Source organism: Sapajus apella, unplaced genomic scaffold (genome assembly GCF_009761245.1).
Source record: "Sapajus apella isolate SASKATOON/1434 unplaced genomic scaffold, GSC_monkey_1.0 scaffold23, whole genome shotgun sequence".
Taxonomy (NCBI): domain Eukaryota; kingdom Metazoa; phylum Chordata; class Mammalia; order Primates; family Cebidae; genus Sapajus; species Sapajus apella.
The window spans coordinates 6,877,967-6,901,176 of record NW_022436963.1 but is presented as its reverse complement, the minus strand read 5'-3'; the positions used below and the strand labels follow the sequence as shown (position 1 = coordinate 6,901,176).

General features: G+C 48.6%; 1 protein-coding gene across 3 annotated transcripts; it reads left to right on the top strand.

Moving 5' to 3' along the window:
• Positions 1 to 2,002: 2,002 nt before the first annotated feature.
• Positions 2,003 to 22,921, top strand: WNT5A (Wnt family member 5A). 3 transcript variants are annotated; one of them, XM_032290228.1, is made up of 5 exons: positions 2,003 to 2,329; positions 8,422 to 8,555; positions 9,769 to 10,019; positions 14,639 to 14,931; positions 19,247 to 22,886. In XM_032290228.1, exons 1-5 carry the CDS (start codon positions 2,324 to 2,326, stop codon positions 19,703 to 19,705), a joined length of 1,143 nt encoding a protein of 380 aa, XP_032146119.1. In that variant the 5' UTR covers positions 2,003 to 2,323; the 3' UTR covers positions 19,706 to 22,886. The 3 variants fall into 3 exon arrangements, with proteins under 3 accessions (XP_032146119.1, XP_032146120.1, XP_032146121.1); XM_032290229.1 differs by lacking the exon at positions 2,003 to 2,329 and adding an exon at positions 4,080 to 4,330 and having other exon boundaries at positions 19,247 to 22,908; XM_032290230.1 differs by lacking the exon at positions 2,003 to 2,329 and adding an exon at positions 7,845 to 8,010 and having other exon boundaries at positions 19,247 to 22,921.
• The last annotated feature ends 289 nt before the right edge of the window (positions 22,922 to 23,210 follow it).

Genomic DNA, 23,210 nt, shown 5'->3' with positions numbered 1-23,210 from the left:
GCCAATGGACGGAGAAAAGTGTGTGTGTGTGTGTGTGTGTGTGTGTGTGTGTGTACACCTTTGACAGCTGGATGATGCTGACAGCAGAAAATATTACGCTCCAGTGTGAGGCACTGTTTGGGGGGTATGGGGCCACCCCGTGTGCTGGAGGTGGCGGACACAAATCCACCAACCCTGCCCCTTCGGAGTCCCCAAAACCCACGGGCATCTGGAAGGGACTAGAAATTCCGGTGCCTGGAATCTGGTTTTGCTGAACTTTGCTATCTCCTCACCTGAGGGCACCCGCCAAGATCTGCGTGGCAGGACCACGCATAGCCCCTGGATGCTCTGGGCCGGAGCCAGATGAGCAATCATGCACCCCTGTACCCAAGTCGCTACTACTCTGGGGACGTTGCAGGAGGCGCGCCCCTACCCTATCCGTCAGCCCCAGGGCTTAAGTATCCCCCCCTCCCGAGGTAAAAATGAGGAGGTCCCCCATGAGGTGCTCTGTCAAGGCAGCCATCTCCGTGGAGCCCCAGTGGGAGACGTCTGGGAAAGGTGAGCGAGCCAAGGGGTCCAGCCAGGGAAGTTGGGGTTCAGCCTCTCGCCAGTCGGTGGCTCGGGAAGGAGCGTAGACAACCAGGCGGCAGGCAGACAGCGGCTGAGGAGTGGACCTCTCTCTTTCAGCAGATGCCGGGGGGATGGGGAACCTAGAGAAGGGGAGACGAGGGGGGTGTACCCCGCCTCCGGGCACCCCAGCCCGTAGTACGGCTTTAAAATCCGGCAGAGTTTGTCATAGGCCGGCCTCACCACGCATGCGCATAGGCAAAGTTGAGTTTTTTTTCTTTCTTCTCCCCCTTCCCTCTCTCTTTCCAGCCGCCCCTGGTTCTGAAACTTTAAAGAACTTTTTTCTTTCTTTCTTTTTTTTTTTTTTTTTTTTTTCCTTCTGAGAACACCAGGGGAAAGAGGAGTCTGGTGAGAGGGAGGGAGAGAGTAAGGCATTTGGCCAGAAGGGCCGGGGGGTGGGAGGGGGGGACGCGTCGCCGCGGTCGGTCAGTTTGTCTGCGGGGCACAGGATCGCGTGGAAATCTGCTGCGAGCTCCACGCAGCCGCCTCCGCCGCCCAGAGCCGGGGTCGGTGCGGCAGCTGCCCAGCGAGCCCTACTGCCGCCACCGTTGTGCCCGGGACCGCCCGCCTCCCGCCGGTCCGCTCTCCAGTCCCTCGGACCCGGGCAGCCTCGCCGGCCAAGGACCGCCGGAGCTGAGTCGCCGCCTCGGAGCTCCTTGCTGTCGCCCCTCCCCAGCCTCGCTCCCGCAGTGCCCTCGCTCTTCTTCGCCCTTCGCCCTGGAAAAACGGGGAAAAGAGAGATTAACCCGAAGAGAGAAAGAAGGGGATACGGGGGGGAGTCCACGTCTCCCTTGACTTGATCGCCCATCCCCCCCCCCACAGCTCACCGCACAGCAAAAAGTTCAGGGGCGACTTTCACCTATTTTGCGCCCCGTTTTTGCCGAACCCTAAAATGAAAGGACACAGTTTGGCGCTGACTCTTGCAGCTCAGATGGCGACTTGTGCGTTTTCAGCGGCATCTCCCGGAGAAAAAGCCATGCGCGTCTGATTGTTCTGTGGCCCCAAAGCTGCAGCGGGGGTGTGTGTGTTTGGGTGTGTGTCTGTGTGTGTACACAGACGTCCACACTAACTCGCGGCTGCAGGATCAGCGTCTGGGAGCAGACGTTTCGGCTACAGACCCGGAGAGGAGGAGCTGGAGATCAGGAGGCGTGAGCTGCCCAGTTTGCAGAATCCGTGGTGTGAATGAACTGGGGGCACCTGGGCGCACAGATTGCCCCCCTTCCCCTGCCCCGGGCCAAAGTTGACTAGTGGGACATTTTTTCACCCTCTTGTGAAGAATTTTTATTATTATTATTTGTTGTAAGGTCTTTTGCACAATCACGCCCACATTTGGGGTTGGAAAGCCCTAATTACCGCCGTCGCTGATGGACGTTGGAAACGGAGCGCCTCTCCGTGGAACAGTTGCCTGCGCGCCCCCGCCGGACCCGCGGCTCCCTAGTTGCGCCTCGACCAGGCCCTGCCCTTGCTGCCGGCTCCCGCGCGTCTGCGCCCCCTCCGTTCCTGGGCGCATCCCAGCGCTGCCCCAGCTCGGGAGTCCAGGCCCTGGCGCCAGTGCCCGCTTCAGCTCCGGTTCACTGCGCCCGCTCGAGGCGCGCGGGAGGACTCCGCAGCCCTGCTCCTGACCATCTCCCCAGGCTTAACCCGGCCGCTCCGCTCGGATTCCTCGGCTGCCCTCGCTGGGGTGGCGACTTCCTCCCCGCGCCTCCTCCCCCTCGCCATGAAGGTAGGTGTTCAGTGCGCTGCCTGCCGACTCTCGCCACTTTTTTTCTTTACTTTCCTCCCACCCCCTATTGGAAGTTAACTCAGTTTCCTTCACCTCTTCCTATCCCTCCATTTCCCCAACCTCCTGGAGAAGCTGGAACTCCAGCGTCGCTGGCAGGAACCCCTACCTCTTCGCCCCCCACGCCGGGCGCACTGCCTCAGTGTTCCAGGAGATCACTTCTCGTCGCACCACCCGTTCTGCAAAACCTTTTCGACTTTGGAGAAAAAGTGGGGAAGAGCGATAGTAGAAAAACTGAGTGCGGTTCACTGACGACTTTCCTTTTGCCCTGAGAACATCGAGTGTAATTTACTATGTATATTTCAGTAACAGGATAATGATTCAATTCAACAAATATTTACCAAGCGCCCACTGCGCGGGCACTGGGAGGGTGTGTGGCTGGGGTTCCGGATGGGGAAAGGGACTCCTTGGTTGGGAAAACCCGCGGAGGGACTAGGGGCCAACCACCCTAGAGCAGCGTACACCTTCCCCCACACCCCCCCGAACTGACGGAGGCCAGGTTGTAGGCTTGCCTTGGCGGGGTGACTCGAGCGCTTTAGGCCCCTTTGCCTTTAAGAGTGCCTGGTGGGGGGCCAGCGCGCACTCCGGCGCAGCGAGCAGGGTCGCCTTATTAGCGTTATTAGCAGCCACTGGGTGAGCTCAAGCACTTTGCAGCAGAGGTGGGGGCGGGGAGTTTGGTGGTAGCGGCTGTAATCCCGTACGCCAGGAGAGCGTTCCCCGGCCCCCTGAGCGGAGTCCGCCTTGTCCTTTAGAAAACACTCGGGCCTCCGCGTTGGGAGAGCGGGCGGCGGCCAGTTTGTGAACTCTTGTTTGTTTTAATTGTCAGTTGTATGTTAAAGCCGAGTCACACACTCCGAGGGTCACTGAGAGTTCACTTTTAGGAAAAGTTAACGTTTCTTCCTGCAACATAAGTTATTTTCTAAACAATTTTTCTAATCTGCCCCTCCCCAAGCTTCAATTCCTATTTGCATTTTTCTTGTTTTTCCCATTTTCAGTTTCCTGGAGAATAAGGTTAGAATTAAAATTAAGATGTGTTCTAAAAGCAAACAACCCCTCTTCCCCCAAAAAAGTTTTTTTTTTTGTTTTGTTTTGTTTTGTTTTTTAACTCCTAACTGAAGACCCCGCGGCCCTGTTTGACTTTCTAATCCCTGTCTGGTGTTGAGGCCCCTTCTCCTCTCTAGCCTCTCTTTTCTCTCTTCTCGCTTTAAATGGACAACTCGCTGTTTGGAAGTAACTTGGGCCTTGCGGTGAGATCGTACCTCATCAGCCCCAGCCCTTCCCCAGCCAACTTTCGCACATTCACCGCCCGAACCAGCCAGATACGAAGATTTAGTTTCTAGACCATCTCTGCTAGGGAGTTTCGAGGGGGTAATACAGAGAGTGCGCAGCGAACCATTGGCCGACAAATGTGGTGTGTGTCCAAGCGTATGGATCCTTGGCTGCGAGTGTGTGCGTGCGTGTGAGTGTGAGTGTAGGTAAGTAAAGGATCACTTGTTCTAGGGTCCAGGACGTACTAGCCTTCGTCTCCCCCACCCCCTTACACTCTCGATGGAAGACCCTCCCCAGGAGGCCCTGCCCCAGACTCCCGCGTCGTCTCCTCCCCTCCCCCTTGCGCTCCGGTGCTCAAGGGGTTAGCGCTGTGCGTGCAGAACTCTGAGCAGTCCCCGCCGCCTTTTCTTCCCCGCGGTGCGGTGCCGGCTGCCCCCTTTTGGTCGCCTTGAGGTAGGACGCCTACAAGCCTCCGTTCCTGGGGCGGGCGGGCAGCTGCTCCCCTCTCCCTCCCGCCCCTGCTCCCTTCATCCCTCCGACCACCAGACCCCACTCTCCCAGCAGGGCCCCTCGGAGGCCCCCGGAGGACCAGTTTCGCTGCGCCGCCGGCCGCTGCAATACGGAAGGGGCCACGGGTCCTACCCAGCAAATGGGACTCGGCCAACTGGACACAGGGTTGGTACCTCTTCTTCTGGGCTTGGGAAGGAGAGTGTCGCCCTAGGAGGCCTGGGGTCTGGCCTCAGCTGCCTCCCAGCTCTCTGTGGTCGAGAACAAATGTCGCTTTCCCGCCTTTGGCCTCACTTTCTTCGTCTATTAAAAAGTGGGAGTGAAACGACTTTTGAAGAATTGGGATTGGACTATCATTTTCTTTCTGTGTCCACGGACTCTGCTCTACCTCTGGACAAAGTTGAGCCTGTGCCGAGAGAGTTAGACATCCTGTGTGAGAAGGTGTGAGTGGTGTGTGTGTGTGTGTGTGTGTGTGTGTGTGTGTGTGTGTCCTGGGATCTGGAAAGCCCTGTCTAAGGGATGGACAAGGGGGCAGAAAACAGGAGAACCAGGCCAGACAGTTCTTCCCCTCGGGCCTCTCTCTACCCGAACCTGGAATCTGCCATCAGTTCTGAAGCTTGGGTGGCCAGAGGCTGTGCGCGTTTGTCGCACTGATTCTGGCTCCAGGTGTAACCTCTGCCTTCTTTTATCTAGCAGTTCCCTCCTCCCCACCCCGCTCTGCGCGGGCCAACACACACATTGCTGTGGACACAACCCTTGCGCCCAGGCACTAGGCGTGGGGAGCAGTGGCTCCTTTGTCTGCTCCCCCAGAGCGGACCTCCTTCCCGCCTGGGCCGGCCCATTCTTCATCTCCTCGCGCCGCTCCCTGCGTTCTCCCGGATAGGATGTCCCAAGTTCTTGGCTGCAAATGAGTTGCTCTCTTGCTAGTTTCTCCATCTCTCTCCTTGCTTTAGGGAGAGATCGGAGTGGGGAAACAGTTTTCTTTTTCTACCAAGAGTGGAGATTCTTTTTGGAGTTTCCCATCCTCCTCTTCGCTGCTGCGAGCCTGAGTCAAACGGGCTTCTTCCGCCTAGTTGGCGTCCCTCATCGTTTCCAATTCCAGAAACTTGGGCCCTAAACGAAGCCGAAGGGGATGCCTAGACTGAGTGTGGCAGCGCCCCGGGGCTGAGGGGTTAGGATCTTTGTGGCCTTTTTGTCTTTTCTCTTAAGGGGCTGCGGAGGACTTGGGTGTTGCGAGAGTTTAGGTGTGCGTCCAGCTGCTCCCCCGGCTCTCCGAGCGTCCCCTGAACAGTTTTGCTACTGAGGTTTCCTCTCCCTCATCCCTCATCATCCCCAGCCCACACCGCTGTTGATAAAGAAGGATCAGGAACACCTTTAATCCGACTTGAAGGCTTTGAGAGATAAATAGAAAGGGAACCACGCCGTTGAGCTGCTCTGAATTGAAGACGAGAGCGCGCAAACGCCCTCCCCCACCTCACTCCTCTGGTGCCTTAAGCTCCTCTAACGCCTCCAGCCTTCCTCCCCGTGGCACGGGAGGAAGATTCTCAGGATCCTTACAGAGTCATCTTCCCTGGGCCAGAAAGTGCTGGAAGACATTTAGCCCCTTCTTTGGGAAAGTCAGCTTCTAACCAGAACCTTTGTTTTACCTCTGGGGTGACAGTCTCCCCAGAGGGCTTATTTCACACTGTCTTTTCAGATCAGATCTCTCGGCAAACAGGCGAGGATGTTTTACCCTACAGAGCTGATGTATGTGTGAGTTCGCTGTGAGTTCCTTGAGTGTCTCAAACTTGTGGGGCCTTTTCTGGGTTGCACCGGGATTGAAGCGGGAAGAGGGCCAAGGTGTTTCCGGGCAAGCGGCAGGGGTTAAGTGGAGACGCGACTTGTGGGGCTCTCCTTTCCGATCCCCCTTCGGGACACCCCGTGGCCACCTCTACCTGGAGCCAGGGAGACCCGAGTCATGGAGACCGGATGGGCCCGCTCTCAAGTTGGCCTGGGCTCTGGGAACTGATGGACTCTCCCTGGGAGCGTCGGGCTGGGAGTGGGTTCAGTTTGTGTGGCTTCAGCTCTAACAAAGAGATCCGCTGTAATCCGCGGAATCTGTTATCAATTTCTGTGCTGCTGGAGCCCCGCCCCACGCGCCCCGCCCGCCCGCCGGGAAGCTCAGAAAGTGCACGCGGCCAGCAGCAATCTAGGCCGCTGACTGGGAAGCACGTCGGAACTTGTGTGTCTGTGCACGCATGTGAGTGTGTAAATGTGCACGAGTGTGTGTATGAATGTGTGTGAGCGCCGCATTGGCAGCCCTTGGGAGAGTCGACTTTGCAGCCTGGGCTTCGCGCGAAGCAGACCTTGCAGCCCACCCCCTCCCCTGGAGGAAACTTGACACTTAGGACGGGGGTGGGGAGACAGCCGGAGCCTTCTCTCTCCTAGCTGGGGAAGCCCCAGATTTCCATTCTCCAGGATGCGCCCCCCAGTTTTGTAGCATTTCGGGGACAACTGGGCCTTAGGTGCGGAGCCCTGGTTAGCGGGTGCTGGGGATCACATGAGCATTTACTCTCTGAGAAGCCCCGAAGTATCCGTGCCAAAGGGGCGGCTCGCAGAGAATAGCCTTGGCACGCTCCTGAGCCCCATAGCTTTACCAGGGCTGCCTAGGTCCCCTCTGTCCCTTTTATCGCACAGGTTTCAAACCAGGCTCTTCCACCGCCTGAAAGAGGCTCAGCTTTCTTTTCTTTTCCGTGGAAGGGGCTCCTTCAGGGGCTGCGGGCGATGCAGCGCTGCAGGGTTACACTTATCAGAGATGTGAAAGGGTTGTGGAAACCCGCTCCTCCCACCGCACCCGCCACCGACTTACTCCGCCGCCGCCTACAGGTGGAGAAGTCACCAGTGGGGAGGAACGGCAGCGGAAGCTTCCAAGGCCAACTCCTATCCCAGAAATTCTTCTGGAAGGGACCCTTCGCCGCCGCAGGGGGCCTCTTTGCCCGGGAATCGTTGCCCCCAGCTGCGGCTTGGGAACCTGCGCCTCTGGCCCCTCTGGACTAATCCGCAAGGGTTCTGGCCTTGCCCGCACCCCCTCCTTTCCGGACTGACTGACAACCAAGTCTGAGCTGGGCTGGAGAGGCTAGACTGGAGGCAGGGTGACAGAGTTCCAATGCCAGGCTCAAAGTGCCTCGATGCCGAAGTGGCTCACACCCCAGATCAGAGCCAAGGGAAACTGGAGTCCCCCCGGGGCCTCGTTTCCTCCCTCCCCGGCAGCTGCCAGGTGTGGGGTGGGAGGGAGAATGAAAAATCAGAATTTGGGAGAAAGTTGTGGGGAGGGCAGGGAAGGGATATTCTCTCGGGACAGAGACCCACACTTCTTTCCTCTAGGGTCCATCCCTTCTCGCAGTCCTTGGAGGAGGCTACAGATGACGGTGGGGGGGAGTCCGGGAGGGAGGGGGGGGCTCTTCCAGTTTCCTTGGTTGGGAGACCAGACCTCTCTCTCCATTATCCCCTAGGGCCCCCATCTCCTTCTCCTCCCCAATCAGGCTGAAGAGTGTCCTGAAGGAAATCCGGGCTGCTCTTCCCCATCTGGAAGTGGCTTTCCCCAAATCGGCTCGTAAACTGATTATGAAACATACGATGTTAATTCGAAGTTGCATTTCCCAGCTGGGCACTCTCGCGCTCTGGTCCCCGGGGCCTCGCCCCCCACCCCCTGCCCTTCCCTCCTGCGTCCTGCCCCCATCCTCCACCCACCCCTCCTCGCGCTGGCCACCCCGCCTCCTCAGCAGCCGCTGGCGGCAGCGCGCTCCACTCGCCTCCCTGCTCCTCTCGCCCGTGGAATTAATTCTGGCTCCACTTGTTGCTCGGCCCAGGTTGGGGAAAGGACGGAGGGTGACCGCGGAGGGTTCTCAAATGAATTACCGAGGAGGGACTGAGAACAGCACCAACTAGAGGGGAGCGAGGTGGTGCGGGACTCGAGCGAGCAGGAAGGAGGCAGCGCCTGGCACCAGGGCTTTGACTCAACAAAATTGAGACATGTTTGTAATCGCTGGCGTGCCCCGCGCACAGGATCCCAGCGAAATCAGATTTCCTGGTGAGGTTGCGTGGGTGGTTTAATTTGGAAAAAGAAACTGCCTATATCTTGCCATCAAAAAACTCACGGAGGAGAAGCGCAGTCAATCAACAGTAAACTTAAGAGACCCGGATGCTTCCGTTGTTTAAACTTGTATGCTTGAAAATTATCTGAGAGGCAATAAACATCTGCTCCTTTCTTCCCTCTCCAGAAGTCCATTGAAATATTAAGCCCAGGAGTTGCTTTGGGGATGGCTGGAAGTGCAATGTCTTCCAAGTTCTTCCTAATGGCTTTGGCCATATTTTTCTCCTTCGCCCAGGTTGTAATAGAAGCCAATTCTTGGTGGTAAGTTCATTCTATGTGCATGTTCTTCTTCTTCTTTTTCTTTTTTTAAGATTCATTTATATGATGCAGCAATATTTAAAGCTGGATAGTGAGTGTGGGTATATTTATCCAAGACACATGTATATATTTTACTTATATATAGTTTTAAATCAGAATTTTCTTTTAACTTAATACTGTAAAGCTTATCTTCAGCTCCTAGGGAATGGGAAACTATAAATTTAGGCCCTTTTTCTGTGAAGCCCTTGTTCAGATGTGTGCTTGTAGTACATCACGCAATAAAAAAGAACAGAAATTCACTTCGCTAATAATTGTAAGTCTACCTATAAAATTTGCTTTTTGCCACCTCTAGGTAGTAAAAGTGAGTTTCAGCTTTTATTTTCTGTCACTCGAGATTATTATTAACCTACAGAGTTTGAAGTGGGCAGAGTTCTAGGAGGACAGCTAAACTCCAAGTGCAGAAGTATTGGGGCCTGAAATGTGATCAAAAGGAGGTTAACTTGAAGTAGTCAAATGTCTCCAAGTGGGGGTTTCTTTCTGGTAGGGGCCTTGTGGATAAACTGTAATATATCCAGAGGATTATTTTTGATGGCGTTCTGGGTATTTTTTTTTTCCTGTAAATGAACAGCATTTTTCTGACTGTCAAACATGACTTCTGTTTACTGGATACCCTGTCTTGGGTCCCTCATAATCGCATAAGGAGCCCTTTTAAAATGTCCAGAAATGTGGTGAATTTTCCCAGTCTGTATACTTGTCCCTCTGTTTTTCCATCGGTCAAAAGGAACTGCTATCTCCCACCCGTCTCTAATTGTGTCTGCTTTTAGTATTCATAAGTTTTTAAGGCAGACTGGTCCAGTTTGTGGGGCAAAGCGAGTCACTCTCTCTAACATCAGAGACCTGTCCCTCAAACTGCTGTTTCTCCCTTTTCGGAGTGCATTTTGGAAATACTGGTTCAGGTATATGGTGACAGGGGCAAGGAAGGGAGTGAAAATACTGAGGAGCCAGATGTCAGGATGGGGACTGCACAATACCTCCGTTTTCTGAGTGCAGTTTAAACAGAGGAGTTTTATGAAGCCCTTCTCATACTTTGTCATGAGGACAAGCAGGAGAGGAAAAAGCATCTGTGTGCTTAAAACTATGTATTGCTGACATGCTTTCAGGGGGCCCACCTCGAGATTTCACGTAAATCTTGAATGCACATCTCCCCCCCTTGCAGGTCGCTAGGTATGAATAACCCTGTTCAGATGTCAGAAGTATATATCATAGGAGCACAGCCTCTCTGCAGCCAACTGGCAGGACTTTCTCAAGGACAGAAGAAACTGTGCCACTTGTATCAGGACCACATGCAGTACATCGGAGAAGGCGCGAAGACAGGCATCAAGGAATGCCAGTATCAATTCCGACATCGAAGGTGGAACTGCAGCACTGTGGATAACACCTCTGTTTTTGGCAGGGTGATGCAGATAGGTAGGAAAACATTTAAAATATTTTTTAAAACATTAATTTTTTTTTTTCCTAGAAGAAGTCCTTAGAGTTTACTTCATGCTTGATATAAAGCATGAAGGAGGATGCCTGCCCCCTTGGGTGGTGGCTTGAGCATTTTTGTCACTATAGCAAATGATGTTAATTCCTATCCCCACACCTGATTATAAGTTTTGGATTTTAACTGTATCAGGAGGTGAGTATCACAGACAGCTTCATTTTTCCAAACTCTTACTTTTTCTATAAAGCATTTTGTTTAAAATAGAAGCAGAACACTTATTCTGGTTTCTTAAAAGTAGATGGGGGAAAGCAAGTCATTTATATGCTTTTAAATGTCAAAACTCTCTTGCCTGTTAGTTTTTTAAGCCACAACTCAAATGGCCCAAACATCAAACTAAAAACTGCTCTCTTTTAGAATGCTGGATATATTGAAAGTAAACAAGGTTTTAATTTTCCTAATAGAGCTATTTCTTGAGGTGATAAAGATATATATGTTAAGAGCTTTATTTTTAGTCCCAGAAAGAATTTTAATTAAAAGTGATCCAATTTACATTTATGATTTTGGCAATGATATAATAAAAGCACATGCTTGGGATATCAACCTAGGAACTTAAAAGCAATTTTTAAGAGTATTGCTCACACTCTGGTTCTTCATTTTAAATTTATTGTTGAGTGTCTTACTCCCCCATTCAAGGAGATAGCATTTCAACTGGGCTAAAGGCAACGATTTTGAAAAATCTGTTTGTTTGCCTCTTCTTTGGTTTACATAGTATAGGATACTATTTGACAGATGTGGTCCAATGTGTGTTTTCTAGTGTGAATATTTTAGGTTTCTATACTTTTATGAAAACAAGCCCTTATAATTAATATGACTGCAGTGACTCCCAAAGTAAGAAGTAATTTATCAAGGTAATTAACTGTTTATACTGTCTGAAGATAAAAAGTTGGCTTTAATATCCATCATAGATGGATAAAATGCTTTTTTTTAAAAAAAAAAAAACCTGAAAATTACATTCATTGAGAACAAAAAAGAGTTGTCAGGGGATGTTTGAGCCAAGCGGTTTTATAAACTAAAATAATACAAGACTGGAAGCTGTTCCTCTGAGTGAATGGGAGAATGGCCGGTAGCCTCAGCCTGCAAAGTTTCATGGGGCTTTGTCCTTTCTGTTAATGATTAAAATGTGCTAATGTATATACTGGGGTCTGAATCTGGGAGTTAAGCTTCAGGAACACAGGAGTTTTCCTTGACTATGGGCTGTCTTATGTAGTTAACTGGGAGTGTGGTAGAGATTTAATTCTCCCACGTGTTGGTATGGTAAGTGAACTTAAACACTTTTGAAAAATTCTATGAGGATGGTAAGTTGTCAACATTTCCCCCTTCTTATATGTTCCTCCTAAACTGCCTTCCTCTCAAACCATGGGACTACTTTTTCACATGTATACGAGTTAGCAAAAATCATACACCTCTGATGGTAACCAGGAAGGAAAACAGCAATCGGAACTGTTTTTCTGTGTAGTCACTTGAACACAGCTTTGATTTAAGATCCTCCTCTCATTTTCATACATAGCCTGTTTTGGGCCAAAATGTTCAGAATAAGCTATCATTTGCTAAGTGAATTTGAGTTCTGCTGGAGATTTATTTTAAATGTGGTCCAAGATTCAAAGAGCCTGCTTCCTTAGGGAACAAGCAGAACCCTTGGTACAAAAGCCTATATTTAATTGTCCCTGGAAAGTATGCTTTCTGGTCTTCAGCTGCACGGCTCCACTGTCTGGGTCGATGGGAAGTGGATGGGAGTGGTACCTCGCCACAGCCTCTGAGACAGCCCTCCTAGATACTATCACCAAGTCAGCTGATGTCCTGGGAATATGAGAGCACATGCGCCATCCTCCCCTGCCTAAGGTCCCCCAAGTGCTTAGTGTCTCAGAGCAGAAAGCTGCTGCTAGGTGGCTTGTAGTGGGACACCAATGGGACCTTCTGTTTTTTCCTTATTTAAAAAAAAGATAGGAGAGAAGAGAAAACAATAGATTTTATGAAAGAGGAACATGGACCTAACTGCAATAGTGGGAAAATTTCTTTGCTTTCACTTTTCCATTTAAAAGTATATTTGAAAAGAATGAGCTAAGGGAAAATTTAAAACACTTTTGATGCCAAAAGGTGTGTGTGTGCCCACCCCAAAGCCCTTAGTACACCAAGGACATTGAAAGTAATTCTTCTTTGTGAGAATCTGACCCTGTGATGGGGCCACTGTCTGAGAAACTCAGGCTGCTACCTCTGACCCCCCTTCTCAACTCATTTTTCTAAGATGCCAGTTGCCTTGGAGGCACCGTGCACAATTGCTTCATGAAGGGCCCACTCTTCATTTTGGAAACTGTCTCATTTTTCATCACGCTACCCTTTCCTTCCAGCTTTTGTCCCCATCTGTCTCTTCTTTGTTTCCATGCTGTGAAAAGATATGTAAGGAAGGCACCATTTTTAAGGGGTGTGAGGATCCAAGTAGATGTGGGTTTCACAGGAAGGGAAACCTAACTGAATCAGCAGTATTCCAACTGGGATGACTGTATCCTCCAGTGATTAGCCAAAGAACACTTTTCAAACTGATGTTTACCCTGCAGTGACCAGTTAGCTTAAAGGGATCTCCCAGGTTTGTATTCTGGGGCATAAAAGGAAATGCTCAAGATAGACTTATGAAAAAAGAAGCATTATTTGTATTTTGCATAAAGCCTTCTTATGCTTTGTATACTCAAAGGGCAGTGTCTTATTTTTCTTTATCCCTAGAGGATCATTTCATCTCCTCTTCCTCTAGCTAATACCTTTTGTTCTGCAAATCCCCCATCCAGGGCTATAGTGTTTTCTGTACTGTCAAGTTACTCCCTAGAAGCTGTGTATTCTCCTCATTCCTTTCCATTCCTCTGATGTTCTCTGCCTGTGTAGTCCCACTAGATAGATGTAACTCATCACAGGGATGTTTAGATCCTCCTGCCAACCACCAGCACACACCCTCAAGTCATTCACTTTGAAAATACGGGAGGAGGAGGATATATGGTAAATCGGAACCATTACATTCACAAATGGCTGTGACTGGCGTGGAGCAGAAGACCAAGAATGAGGTGTCCTGTTGGACGCTTGAACTGGCAGTGCCGTCCTCCTGCAGAATGACCCTTCTCGTTGAGACTGAGTCCTCTTGTCAGCTGTTCTTGTGCTCCCTGCTTCCCCCTCAGAAAAAAGATTGTTAGCCACCTCTCAAAGTAAGTATAGGAGAAACTGATTCTGGTACACGAATTTCAGCACCAGAAGGGGTCCCATTCCTTGCATCTAGTTCAATACCCTTATTTTGCAATGGAGGAAAGTGAGCTCGCCCCCCAGTCCACCCCCACCCCAGGCTTCAGCTGGCTGGATGATAACCCTGTCTCTCTCAGAGTACGGTGTTTTTATTAACTGGCTCTTGTTACATGCAGAAATGTCTCCATGTACAAGTGAAGTTTAGGGTATTCTACAATAGCCTTCATTTTTCTCCTTACAAATAGGGTCCCTGTAACTATTATATGGGGAGATACTCTTTACGAGTTTTGGGGAAGAAGATGACTTCTCCCTTCCCCTTTTCCCCCCAGGTTGTGCTTTTTTCCTTCTTGCTGTCATTCTAACGCTTTGAGGCAAAGGCAGTGGGAGAATGGGCAGAGGGTGGTTGCCGACGCAGCATTAAAGAACAACAGGCTGTTCTAACAGCAGACACTCATTCCCGAATGAGAAGTATCAGGCCAATTGGCCTGGGATTTAAGAAGAGCAAGCTTCATTTATAACTCTCTATGAGCTTATTTAGAATTGTCCTCTGGGAAAGTAAAGAGCCTTGTCCTGAGAAATACTTTCTGCTGTGTGAAGGAAGAGGGAGGAGAGGTTACAACTGCCAGAGGAGGAGGGGACACAAGGCCAAAATGAGCATGGCGGAAACTGATGTGGCCGCTGAAAGTGTCTGCCCTAGATTCAAGGCCTAGCAAATTCTGTAATTCCGCCCTATGTGTAACTCGAATGCAAATAATACCGAACGTTCAAATAAGTGCAAGGAAGTCTCCCCGTATTCTGAGTGTTCCTTCAATGACTTCTTTCACGTGCATTTTTTTGAAATATCAAGTTTTGACTATTTTCAAAGGAGTTGTAGAGAAAATCAATCCAGCGCTGCTTAGAGTCTGGCCTTCAGCTCTGAAACGGCCGAGCAGAGCTGTCAGGGATCCCACGCTCTGTTGTTAATTGTTGCTTCTGTGTGTTTTTGGGGATCTTGCTTGGCTTCTCCTCAAGCTGGGCGGAGGGCCTGATGCATATTAGGGAGGCGGCAGCCCTTGTTTTTACCTTGTTGATTCCCCACTCCCTACCCCCCCAACCTCTATCCCCACCCCACAGCTCCCTACCCCTACCTGCGCCCACCTCCTACCTCTCTCTACTCCTGCCTCCCCACCTCCTACTTCCACCCGCCCCCACCTCCTCCATCCCTCCTTTACCCCCACCTTCTACCTCCCCCTCATTCCCTACCTTGCCCCCAGCCCTACCCTCGGCAGCGGCCCGGCCCGGGAGCTGGGGCAGGCGGCCGGTGACCCCATGTCCTCGCCCGCAGGCAGCCGCGAGACGGCCTTCACGTACGCGGTGAGCGCGGCTGGGGTGGTGAACGCCATGAGCAGGGCGTGCCGCGAGGGCGAGCTGTCCACCTGCGGCTGCAGCCGCGCCGCGCGCCCCAAGGACCTGCCGCGGGACTGGCTCTGGGGCGGCTGCGGCGACAACATCGACTACGGCTACCGCTTTGCCAAGGAGTTCGTGGACGCCCGCGAGCGGGAGCGCATCCACGCCAAGGGCTCCTACGAGAGCGCGCGCATCCTCATGAACCTGCACAACAACGAGGCGGGCCGAAGGGTGAGTGCCCCATCCCGCGCCCGCCCCGCCTCTCTGTCCCCTTGCCTTGCCCTCCAGCCTCCTCGGGTCTCGCTTTGTCCCCTCCTCTGCCTTTCCTTCGCTGTTTCGTTTTGTCTCTCTCTCTCTCTGTGTGTCTCCTTCTGTCTCCCTTTCTCTTTCTCGTCTCTTTCCTCCTTGTCCTGTTCCCGTTTTGGTTTTTTTCTCTCTCTTCCCTTTCCTTTCTCCTTCGCTGTCTCTCTCTTCTCCCACTTTATCTATGTTTTTCCTCCATCTCTCTCCATAGTTGCCCTTGCACATCATCCCATGCGCCCCCAGCCAAGGTGATCCAGCGGTGGTCTGAAAAAGACCTTTTCTTGCCTTTTTAATTCGTCCCCGGTGACTTTGGCTCATGGAGCACAGAAGTAAAAATGGGAATAACTTTCTCCCTCCTGCCTGTACGATGTCTGTGGTTGGCTTTCAGTTTGGGACAGGGAGTTATTTGTCTTTGTAGGTGCCCAGCTGGGAAAGCCCTAACCCCCAGCTTTCAGGCTCTCTTTTCCTCCTTTCTTTCCCCCTGCCTCTCTTTATGTCATTAGATAGCAGGCCTGATGGATGGAGGGTTTTTTAAAAAAGGGCAGTGAGGGATTTTATAGGTCTGACCCTCAGGCCAATCACAGAGGAGCTCTGGAGAGAAGCGAGCAGCAGAAGTGCCCAGGGAGGGCCATCTTTGCAGTCCTCACGAGTCTCCTGGTTCCCGCTCTTTCCTTCCCCTGGTGGGGATATGAAAAGCTACTTCTCAATAGTTAAAAAGACCCTTTTTTTCCTGCGGTTAAACACATGGCACTTTATGACTGCTTTAAAATGAAGGGGTGAAAACTTTTCTTAACTTTGGCAGCATTGAAAACCAGGGCCATTATTTTTTCACAGAACCCAAGGTAGGTGCCAGGAACTTTCTGGTCAGAGATTTTACTCTTCTGTATTTTGGGGTGAGAGAGAAGGAAGATAATCACAGAGTAAACCGTAGAGGACTGGATGGAGCCTTAGAAGCCTCTGGCACCACACTCTCATTTTAAAGATGGGGAAACTGAGGCCCAGAGAACCACTTAGTGACCATGGGAGAAAATTTAAGGTTGGAAATATAAGCCTAGGTACATTTTTATTGAATTCTTGCGTCACAGCTAAGCAGTAAAGAGCTAGCTGATTGGGAATTAGAGAAATCAGAGTTAAAATCCAGTGCTGTCTGTTCTTTTCTGTTTCTGAGGCTCAGTTTTCATATTTCCACATCTGTTAAATGGCCATCGCAGTAACTATCATATGAGGTTACCGTGAGGACTAAGTGAGATCTTCTAGTAGCTTGAACCATGTGAAATTGCCAACACTTGACTCTTTTTGACCTAAAAAATAACAATTTCATTTGGTTTAATCAAAGGTCCTAGTTTAGTGTCAGCCAGTAGTAAGTGCTTGACAGATGATAGCTACTAAAACATTATAAGCAAAGGACATGGAGAAGTCAAAGTTTGTGTAGATAATTCCAGCTAGCTTATCTTCTCAAATTTGATGTTAAACATTTGGGTGTATCAGAGAAGGACTAAACTCTGCAGAATTTTGCCTGTGCTGCCCTGAGGGGTCAAATAATTGCTGCAGACAGAGTGTGGCCTCTCCTTTCTCAGGCCTCTCACTGCCATGGTGTCTGCAGTGCGGGTTGCCTCTTCTGTGGCAGACCCAGGGCCACATAAAAATTGGGGGGGATCAGCCCCATTTTCTCTGGAAGCCCATGAGACCTTGCTCTCTCACCCTCCTCAGGGACGCATTGCTGGGGTCTCTATATACAACATGCCAGTGCCTCAGATCAGAAATGCCTTCAGAACAGAGATATGTCTGACTCTTTTTTTTTTTTTTTTTTTTTGAAACGGAGTTTCATTCATGTTACCCAGGCTGGAGTGCAATGGCGCGATCTCGGCTCACCGCAACCTCCGCCTCCTGGGTTCAGGCAATTCTCCTGCCTCAGCCTCCTGAGTTGCTGGGATTACAGGCACGCACCACCGTGCCCAGCTAATTTTTTGTATTTTTAGTAGAGACGGGGTTTCACCAAGTTGACCAGGATGGTCTCGATCTCTTGACCTTGTGATCCACCCGCCTCGGCCTCCCAAAGTGCTGGGATTACAGGCTTGAGCCACCGCGCCCGGCCTGTCTGACTCTTAAAGGCCCCTATCCAGGGGTATGCCCATGTTTGGGACTCTCATCCAGCTTTGGGACTTTCTTAGCCTTCTCTCATGTCCAGAAATCATCAGGGGCTTGGCAACCAAGAAGAGAGGGTCAAGGGATTTCCAAGTGGCAAGAGAGGATTGGGGGAAGTTGGAAAATCACCTATAATATTACACTTCTGCATTTTTTGAGCAGTGAGGTTTTTTGAGAGGGTAAATTTGATCGTTAGAATGGTAAGCCAAGTTTGGATTTTGGTGAGTGAGGTTACAAAGAAGACAGTTTTTTTCTCTAGGATGGTGGGGCTGGGGATGGAAATTTGGGCACTGTGCCAGGAAATCGTATTAGAATTTCCACGGGGCATTAGCTTTTTAATTTTCCTCAATGAGGAGCAAAGGTTAAATACGTTTGCAAAACCCTTCCTCAGACTTGCTGAGTGCCTGAAACTCTTTATGCCAAGAGAGTACACTTAGGACCCCTTTAAAAGAGCCCCTGTGAATCCCTGGAGGAAGAAGGTGGCTGTTCTCTGTGGGAGAGGCCTTCTGATGCGCTCCCAGCCTCCAGGTACCTGACAGGTCTTCTCCAGCATGCTCACACCACGTGGACTCTGGAGGGTCACTGGCACAAGGAACTGTGGGCAGCAGAGTCTATAAATAGGCAACCACCACCTCCCAGACTGCTAGGCACAGTGTTGTGGGGCCAGGCCCGTGGGCACTGCTACTGGGAGGCCCGAGGTGACTGGGCAAGGGCCAGATACCATGTCCTTGTTACTCTGGAGAAAAACCAGATTTACTGAGTGTGTCCCTTGTCACCCTAGAGAAAGACCAGATTTACTGTGTTCTGAGTGCCAAGAGCTTTCCACGTCTCCCCTACTTTTATCCTTATAACAGTGCTGGGAAGTTGGTGCCATCACTGCTGCCTTCAACAGATAGAAAACAGAGACCTGGAAAGGTGCAGCCAGTTGTTTGAATTCAAGGGCAGAGTCAGGCACACAATCCATGTTGCTTGGCTCTAGGCTGGGTGATCTTGGCCTGGGGGGTGATGGATGGGGTAGGGACTATGTGGGAAACAGGAGTGAATATAGGTGAGCTCCAGCCCAGTCCCCCTCCACACTCTAGCTGTGTGACCTGTGCAGGCCACTCAGTATCACTTTGATGTCATCCAGTCCAGCCCATGTCATAATGTTGCCAGATGGTTAAATGAGATCATGAATTTAAGGACATTTACAGTGCCTGGTGCACAGCAGTAATAGTAGTAGTGGGTAAAGATGTGAACCTTGATCCCACTGGGGCTGGACACTTCCCAGTTCGGCACTTACCAGCTGGATATCCATGGGCAAGTCACGGAGCATGGGCTTGGAGTCCTGCTGCCTGGGTTCAAATCCTGGCGCCCTTACTCCCAGGGGTTGGGTGATAAGCTCATCTCTCTGGGTGTCACTTTCCTTCTCTGTGAAAAAAGGAATGATACTAGCACTTCTCACATAGCTAGTACTGGGAATTAATTCAGGTAATGCATTGTGAACAACCTCTGGGATGAAAGTCCACGTGTTGCTGCTGCTGTTTCTCTGAAAAAGAAAAAGCAGCTGGAAAAATCTTTCCCCCCTGTTCCTATTGAAAAAAACCACAGTTGTTGATGATTCTGTAATAATGAGTGGCTAAGAACGTATTTATTTGGAAGAGGTTTTTTTTTTTTTTTACTTGTGGTTGAGACGGAGTTTCGCTCTTGTTAACCAGGCTGGAGTGCAATGGCGCTGTCTCGGTTCACCGCAACCTCCGCCTCCCGGGTTCAGGCAATTCTCCTGCCTCAGCCTCCTGAGCAGCTGGGATTACAGGCACGCGCCACCATACCCAGCTAATGTTTTGTATTTTTAGTAGAGACGGGGTTTCACCATGTTGACCAGGATGGTCTCGATCTCTTGACCTCGCGATCCACCTGCCGCTGCCTCCCAAAGTGGAAGAGTTTTTAAAGGCGGCAACTCAAGACTTTGGTAGTGGAGGATGAAAGAAAAATAATACAACCCTTAGTTCAGCTGGGAACACAGCTCCGTGCAGAAGGTCAAGGAGAACTTTGTTCCCATGGCCTGCATCTGTCTCCTCCACGAATGTGTGTACTAATTGTCCCCATTTCCCTGCAGACGGTGTACAATCTGGCTGATGTGGCCTGCAAGTGCCATGGGGTGTCCGGCTCATGTAGCCTCAAGACATGCTGGCTGCAGCTGGCGGACTTCCGCAAGGTGGGTGATGCCCTGAAGGAGAAGTACGACAGCGCGGCGGCCATGCGGCTCAACAGCCGGGGCAAACTGGTGCAGGTCAACAGCCGCTTCAACTCGCCCACCACGCAGGACCTGGTCTACATCGACCCCAGCCCTGACTACTGCGTGCGCAACGAGAGCACGGGCTCGCTGGGCACGCAGGGCCGCCTGTGCAACAAGACGTCAGAGGGCATGGATGGCTGCGAGCTCATGTGCTGCGGCCGCGGCTACGACCAGTTCAAGACGGTGCAGACGGAGCGCTGCCACTGCAAGTTCCACTGGTGCTGCTACGTCAAGTGCAAGAAGTGCACGGAGATCGTGGACCAGTTCGTGTGCAAGTAGTGGGTGCCGCCCGGCACTCAGCCCCGCTCCCAGGACCTGCTTATTTATAGAAAGTACAGTGATTCTGGTTTTTGGTTTTTAAAAATATGTTTTATTTTTCCCCAAGAATTGCAACCAGAACCATTTTTTTACTGTTACCATCTAAGAACTCTGTGGTTTATTATTAATATTATAATTATTATTTGGCAATAACGGGGGTGGGAATCAAGAAAAATATTTATTTTGTGGATCTTTGGAAAGGTAATACAAGACTTCTTTTGATAGCATAGAATGAAGGGGAAATAACACATACCCTTACTTAGCGGTGTGGACATAGTACACATCCAGAAGGTAAAGAGATACATTTTCTTTTTCTCAAATATGCGATCGTATCAGATGGGTAGGATCCAGTTGAAAGAGAGTGGTAGAAATCTATTCATGATTCAGCTTCTGTGACCAAAATGAGTTGTAGGTTCTCTGGTGCAAGATAAAAGGTCTTGAAAACAAAAAACAAAACTTCCTTCCCCAGGGGCTGCTAGCTTGCTTTTTGCATTTTCAAAATAATAATTTAAAATGTAAGAACAAGAATCTCATATTCTCAAGGAAAAAAGGTATATCACATTTCTTATCCTCCTCAAATATTCTATTTGCAAATGGTCATATTCTAGTAACTCATGAAATTTGGGGAGCAGGGAGTAAAGTCCCCAGAAATTAAAAAATTTAAAACTCCTATATCAAGATGATAATTTGAAGCTGTTACACAAATTAGGATTTCGGATTGGAAAAAGATCCCCAGATAATCCTGGACACTAGATTTTTTTTTTGTTTGGGGAGGTTGGCTTGCATATAAATGAAAATATCCTGTAATTTTCTTAGGGATACTTGGTTAGTAAATTATAATAATACAAATAATACATGAATCCCATTCACAGATTTTCAGCCCAAGCAACAAGGTAATTGCGTGCCATTTAGCAGTGCACCAGGGCAGACAACCTATTTGAGAAAAAACGTGAAATCCATCTTCCTCTTCACACTGAGTCCTCTCTGACTCCTCTGAGCTGCGATGTGATGCTGGCCATGTTTCCAAACGGCAGCTCCACTGGGTCCCCTTTGGTTATAGGACAGGAAATGAAACATTAGGAGCTCTGCTTGGAAAACAGTTCACTACTTAGGGATTTTTTTTTTTCCCTAAAACTTTTATTTTGAGGAGCAGTAGTTTTCTATGTTTTAATGACATAACGTGGCTAATGGAATTCACAGAGGTGTTGCGAGTTTCACTGTTATGATCCTGTGTTTAGATTATCCACTCAAGCTTCTCCTATTGTACTGCAGGTGTACCCTAAAACTGTTCCCAGTGTACTTGAGCAGTTGCATTTATAAGGAGGGAAAATGTGGTTTAATGGTGCCTGATATCTCAAAGTCTTTTGTACATAACATATATATATATACATATATATAAATATAAATATAAATATATCTCATTGCAGCCAGTGATTTAGATTTACAGTTTACTCTGGGGTTATTTCTCTGTCTAGAGCATTGCTCTTCACTGCAGTCCAGTTGGGATCCTTCCAAAAATTTTTGAGTCTTGAACTTGGGCTGTGGCCCTGCTGTGATCATACCTTGAGCACGACGAAGCAATGTTGTTTCTGAGGAAGCTTGAGTTCTGACTCACTGAAATGCATGTTGGCTTGAAGATTTCCTTTATCTTTCTTTCCTGCTCCACCCCTTTGTCTCCAACCTCCATTTCTGTACACTTTGTGAAGAGGGCATTACTTGTTCGTTATAGACATGGATATTAAGAGATATTCAAAACTTGGAAGCATCAGCAATATTTCTCTTTTCTTAGTTCATTCTGCAGAGTGGACCCGTGCCTATTAGAAATGGTAGTACTTATTAATTGAATCCCTAAAGAAAATTCAGCCCACTACATAGCTAATTTTTTTTTTTTTTTAAATAAGGATATCGCTTTCCAAAAAGTGCCATCAAATGTGTTCTTATCTCAAACTTACATTGTTTTAAAAGTTTGGAAAGATACACATCTTTCAGACCCTTCTTAGGCAGGGCAGCTTTTATATCACCTTAGTCAACTGTGGCTCTTAATTTATTGCATAATGATATCTACTTCCCCTCAGTTGCAGTGAATGTCGAGCAAAAGATCTTGAAAGCAAAAAGCACTAATTAGTTTAAAATGTCACTTTTTTGGTTTTTATTATGCAAAAACCATGAAGTACTTTTTTTATTTGCTAAATCAGATTGTTCCTTTTTAGTGATTCATGTTTATGAAGAGAGTTGAGTTTAACAATCCTAGCTTTTAAAAGAAACTATTTAATGTAAAATATTCTACATGTCATTCAGAATTATGTATATCTTCTAGCCTTTATTCTGTACTTTTAATGTACATATTTCTGTCTTGTGTGATTTGTATATTTCACTGGTTTAAAAAACAAACATCGAAAGGCTTGTGCCGAATGGAAGACAGAATATAAAATAAAACGTCAATTGTATATTGGTAAGTGGTTTCAATTGTCCTTCAGATAATTCATGTGGAGATATTTGGAGAAACCATGACGGATAGTTTAGCATGACTACATGTCAAAATAATAGCAGAGTGGGGAATTTTACCAAAACCAAACTATTTGGAAGCTTCAAAAGATTTCTATATGTAACGGAAAAAAAGGGGAATTCTCTTTTCCTATATATGTTCCTCAAAAAAAAAAAAAAATCAAGCAGATGGCTTAAAGCTGGTTATAGGATTGCTCACATTCTTTTAGCATTATGCATGTAACTTAATTGTTTTAGAGCGTGTTGCTATTGTAACGTCCCAGAGAAGAATGAAAAGGCACATGCTTTTATCCATGACCAGATTCTTAGTCCAAAAAAAAGTTATTTTTTTTGTGTTTACCACTGCAACTATTGCACCTATTTGAATTTACTGTGGACCACGTGTGGTGTCTCTATGCCCTTTGAAAGCTGTTTTTATAAAACGAAAGACCCAGTCTGCAGAGAATGAAAACTGGTTGGAAACTAAAGGTTGGTTGTGTTAAGTGCAATTAATACAAGTTCTTGTGCTTTACAAAAATGTACACAGAAATCTGGACGGTGCTACACAGATTGATACATTCACCTTTGCTTTTTCTCTTTCCCGATAACCTTGTAACATATTGAAACCTTTTAAAGATGCCAAGAATGCATTATTCCACACCAAAAAAAAAAAAAAAAACCAGTAGACCAACATATAGAGAGTTTAAAATAGCATTTCTGGGCAAATTCAAACTCTTGTGGTTCTAAGGCTCACATCTGTTTCAGTTTTTCCTCAGTTGTATATTGACCAGTGTTCTTTATTGCAAAAACATATACCCGATTTAGCAGTGTCAGCATATTTTTTCTTCTCATCCTGGAGTGCATTCAATATCTTCCCAATACAGGAAAATTAACAAAAAATTTCTATATAGACAGCAGCAAAAGAGCCATGTTCAAAATAGTCATTATGAACTCAAGTAAAAAGAAGACTTTTAAGTTTTAA

What these genes read in the sequence shown, in the direction of transcription:
- WNT5A (XM_032290228.1), top strand. An exon ending in TGGCAGGGTGATGCAGATAG is followed by an intron (nt 10,020 to 14,638) that starts GTAGGAAAACAT and finishes CCTCGCCCGCAG; the next exon opens with GCAGCCGCGAGACGGCCTTC. An exon ending in ACAACGAGGCGGGCCGAAGG is followed by an intron (nt 14,932 to 19,246) that starts GTGAGTGCCCCA and finishes ATTTCCCTGCAG; the next exon opens with ACGGTGTACAATCTGGCTGA.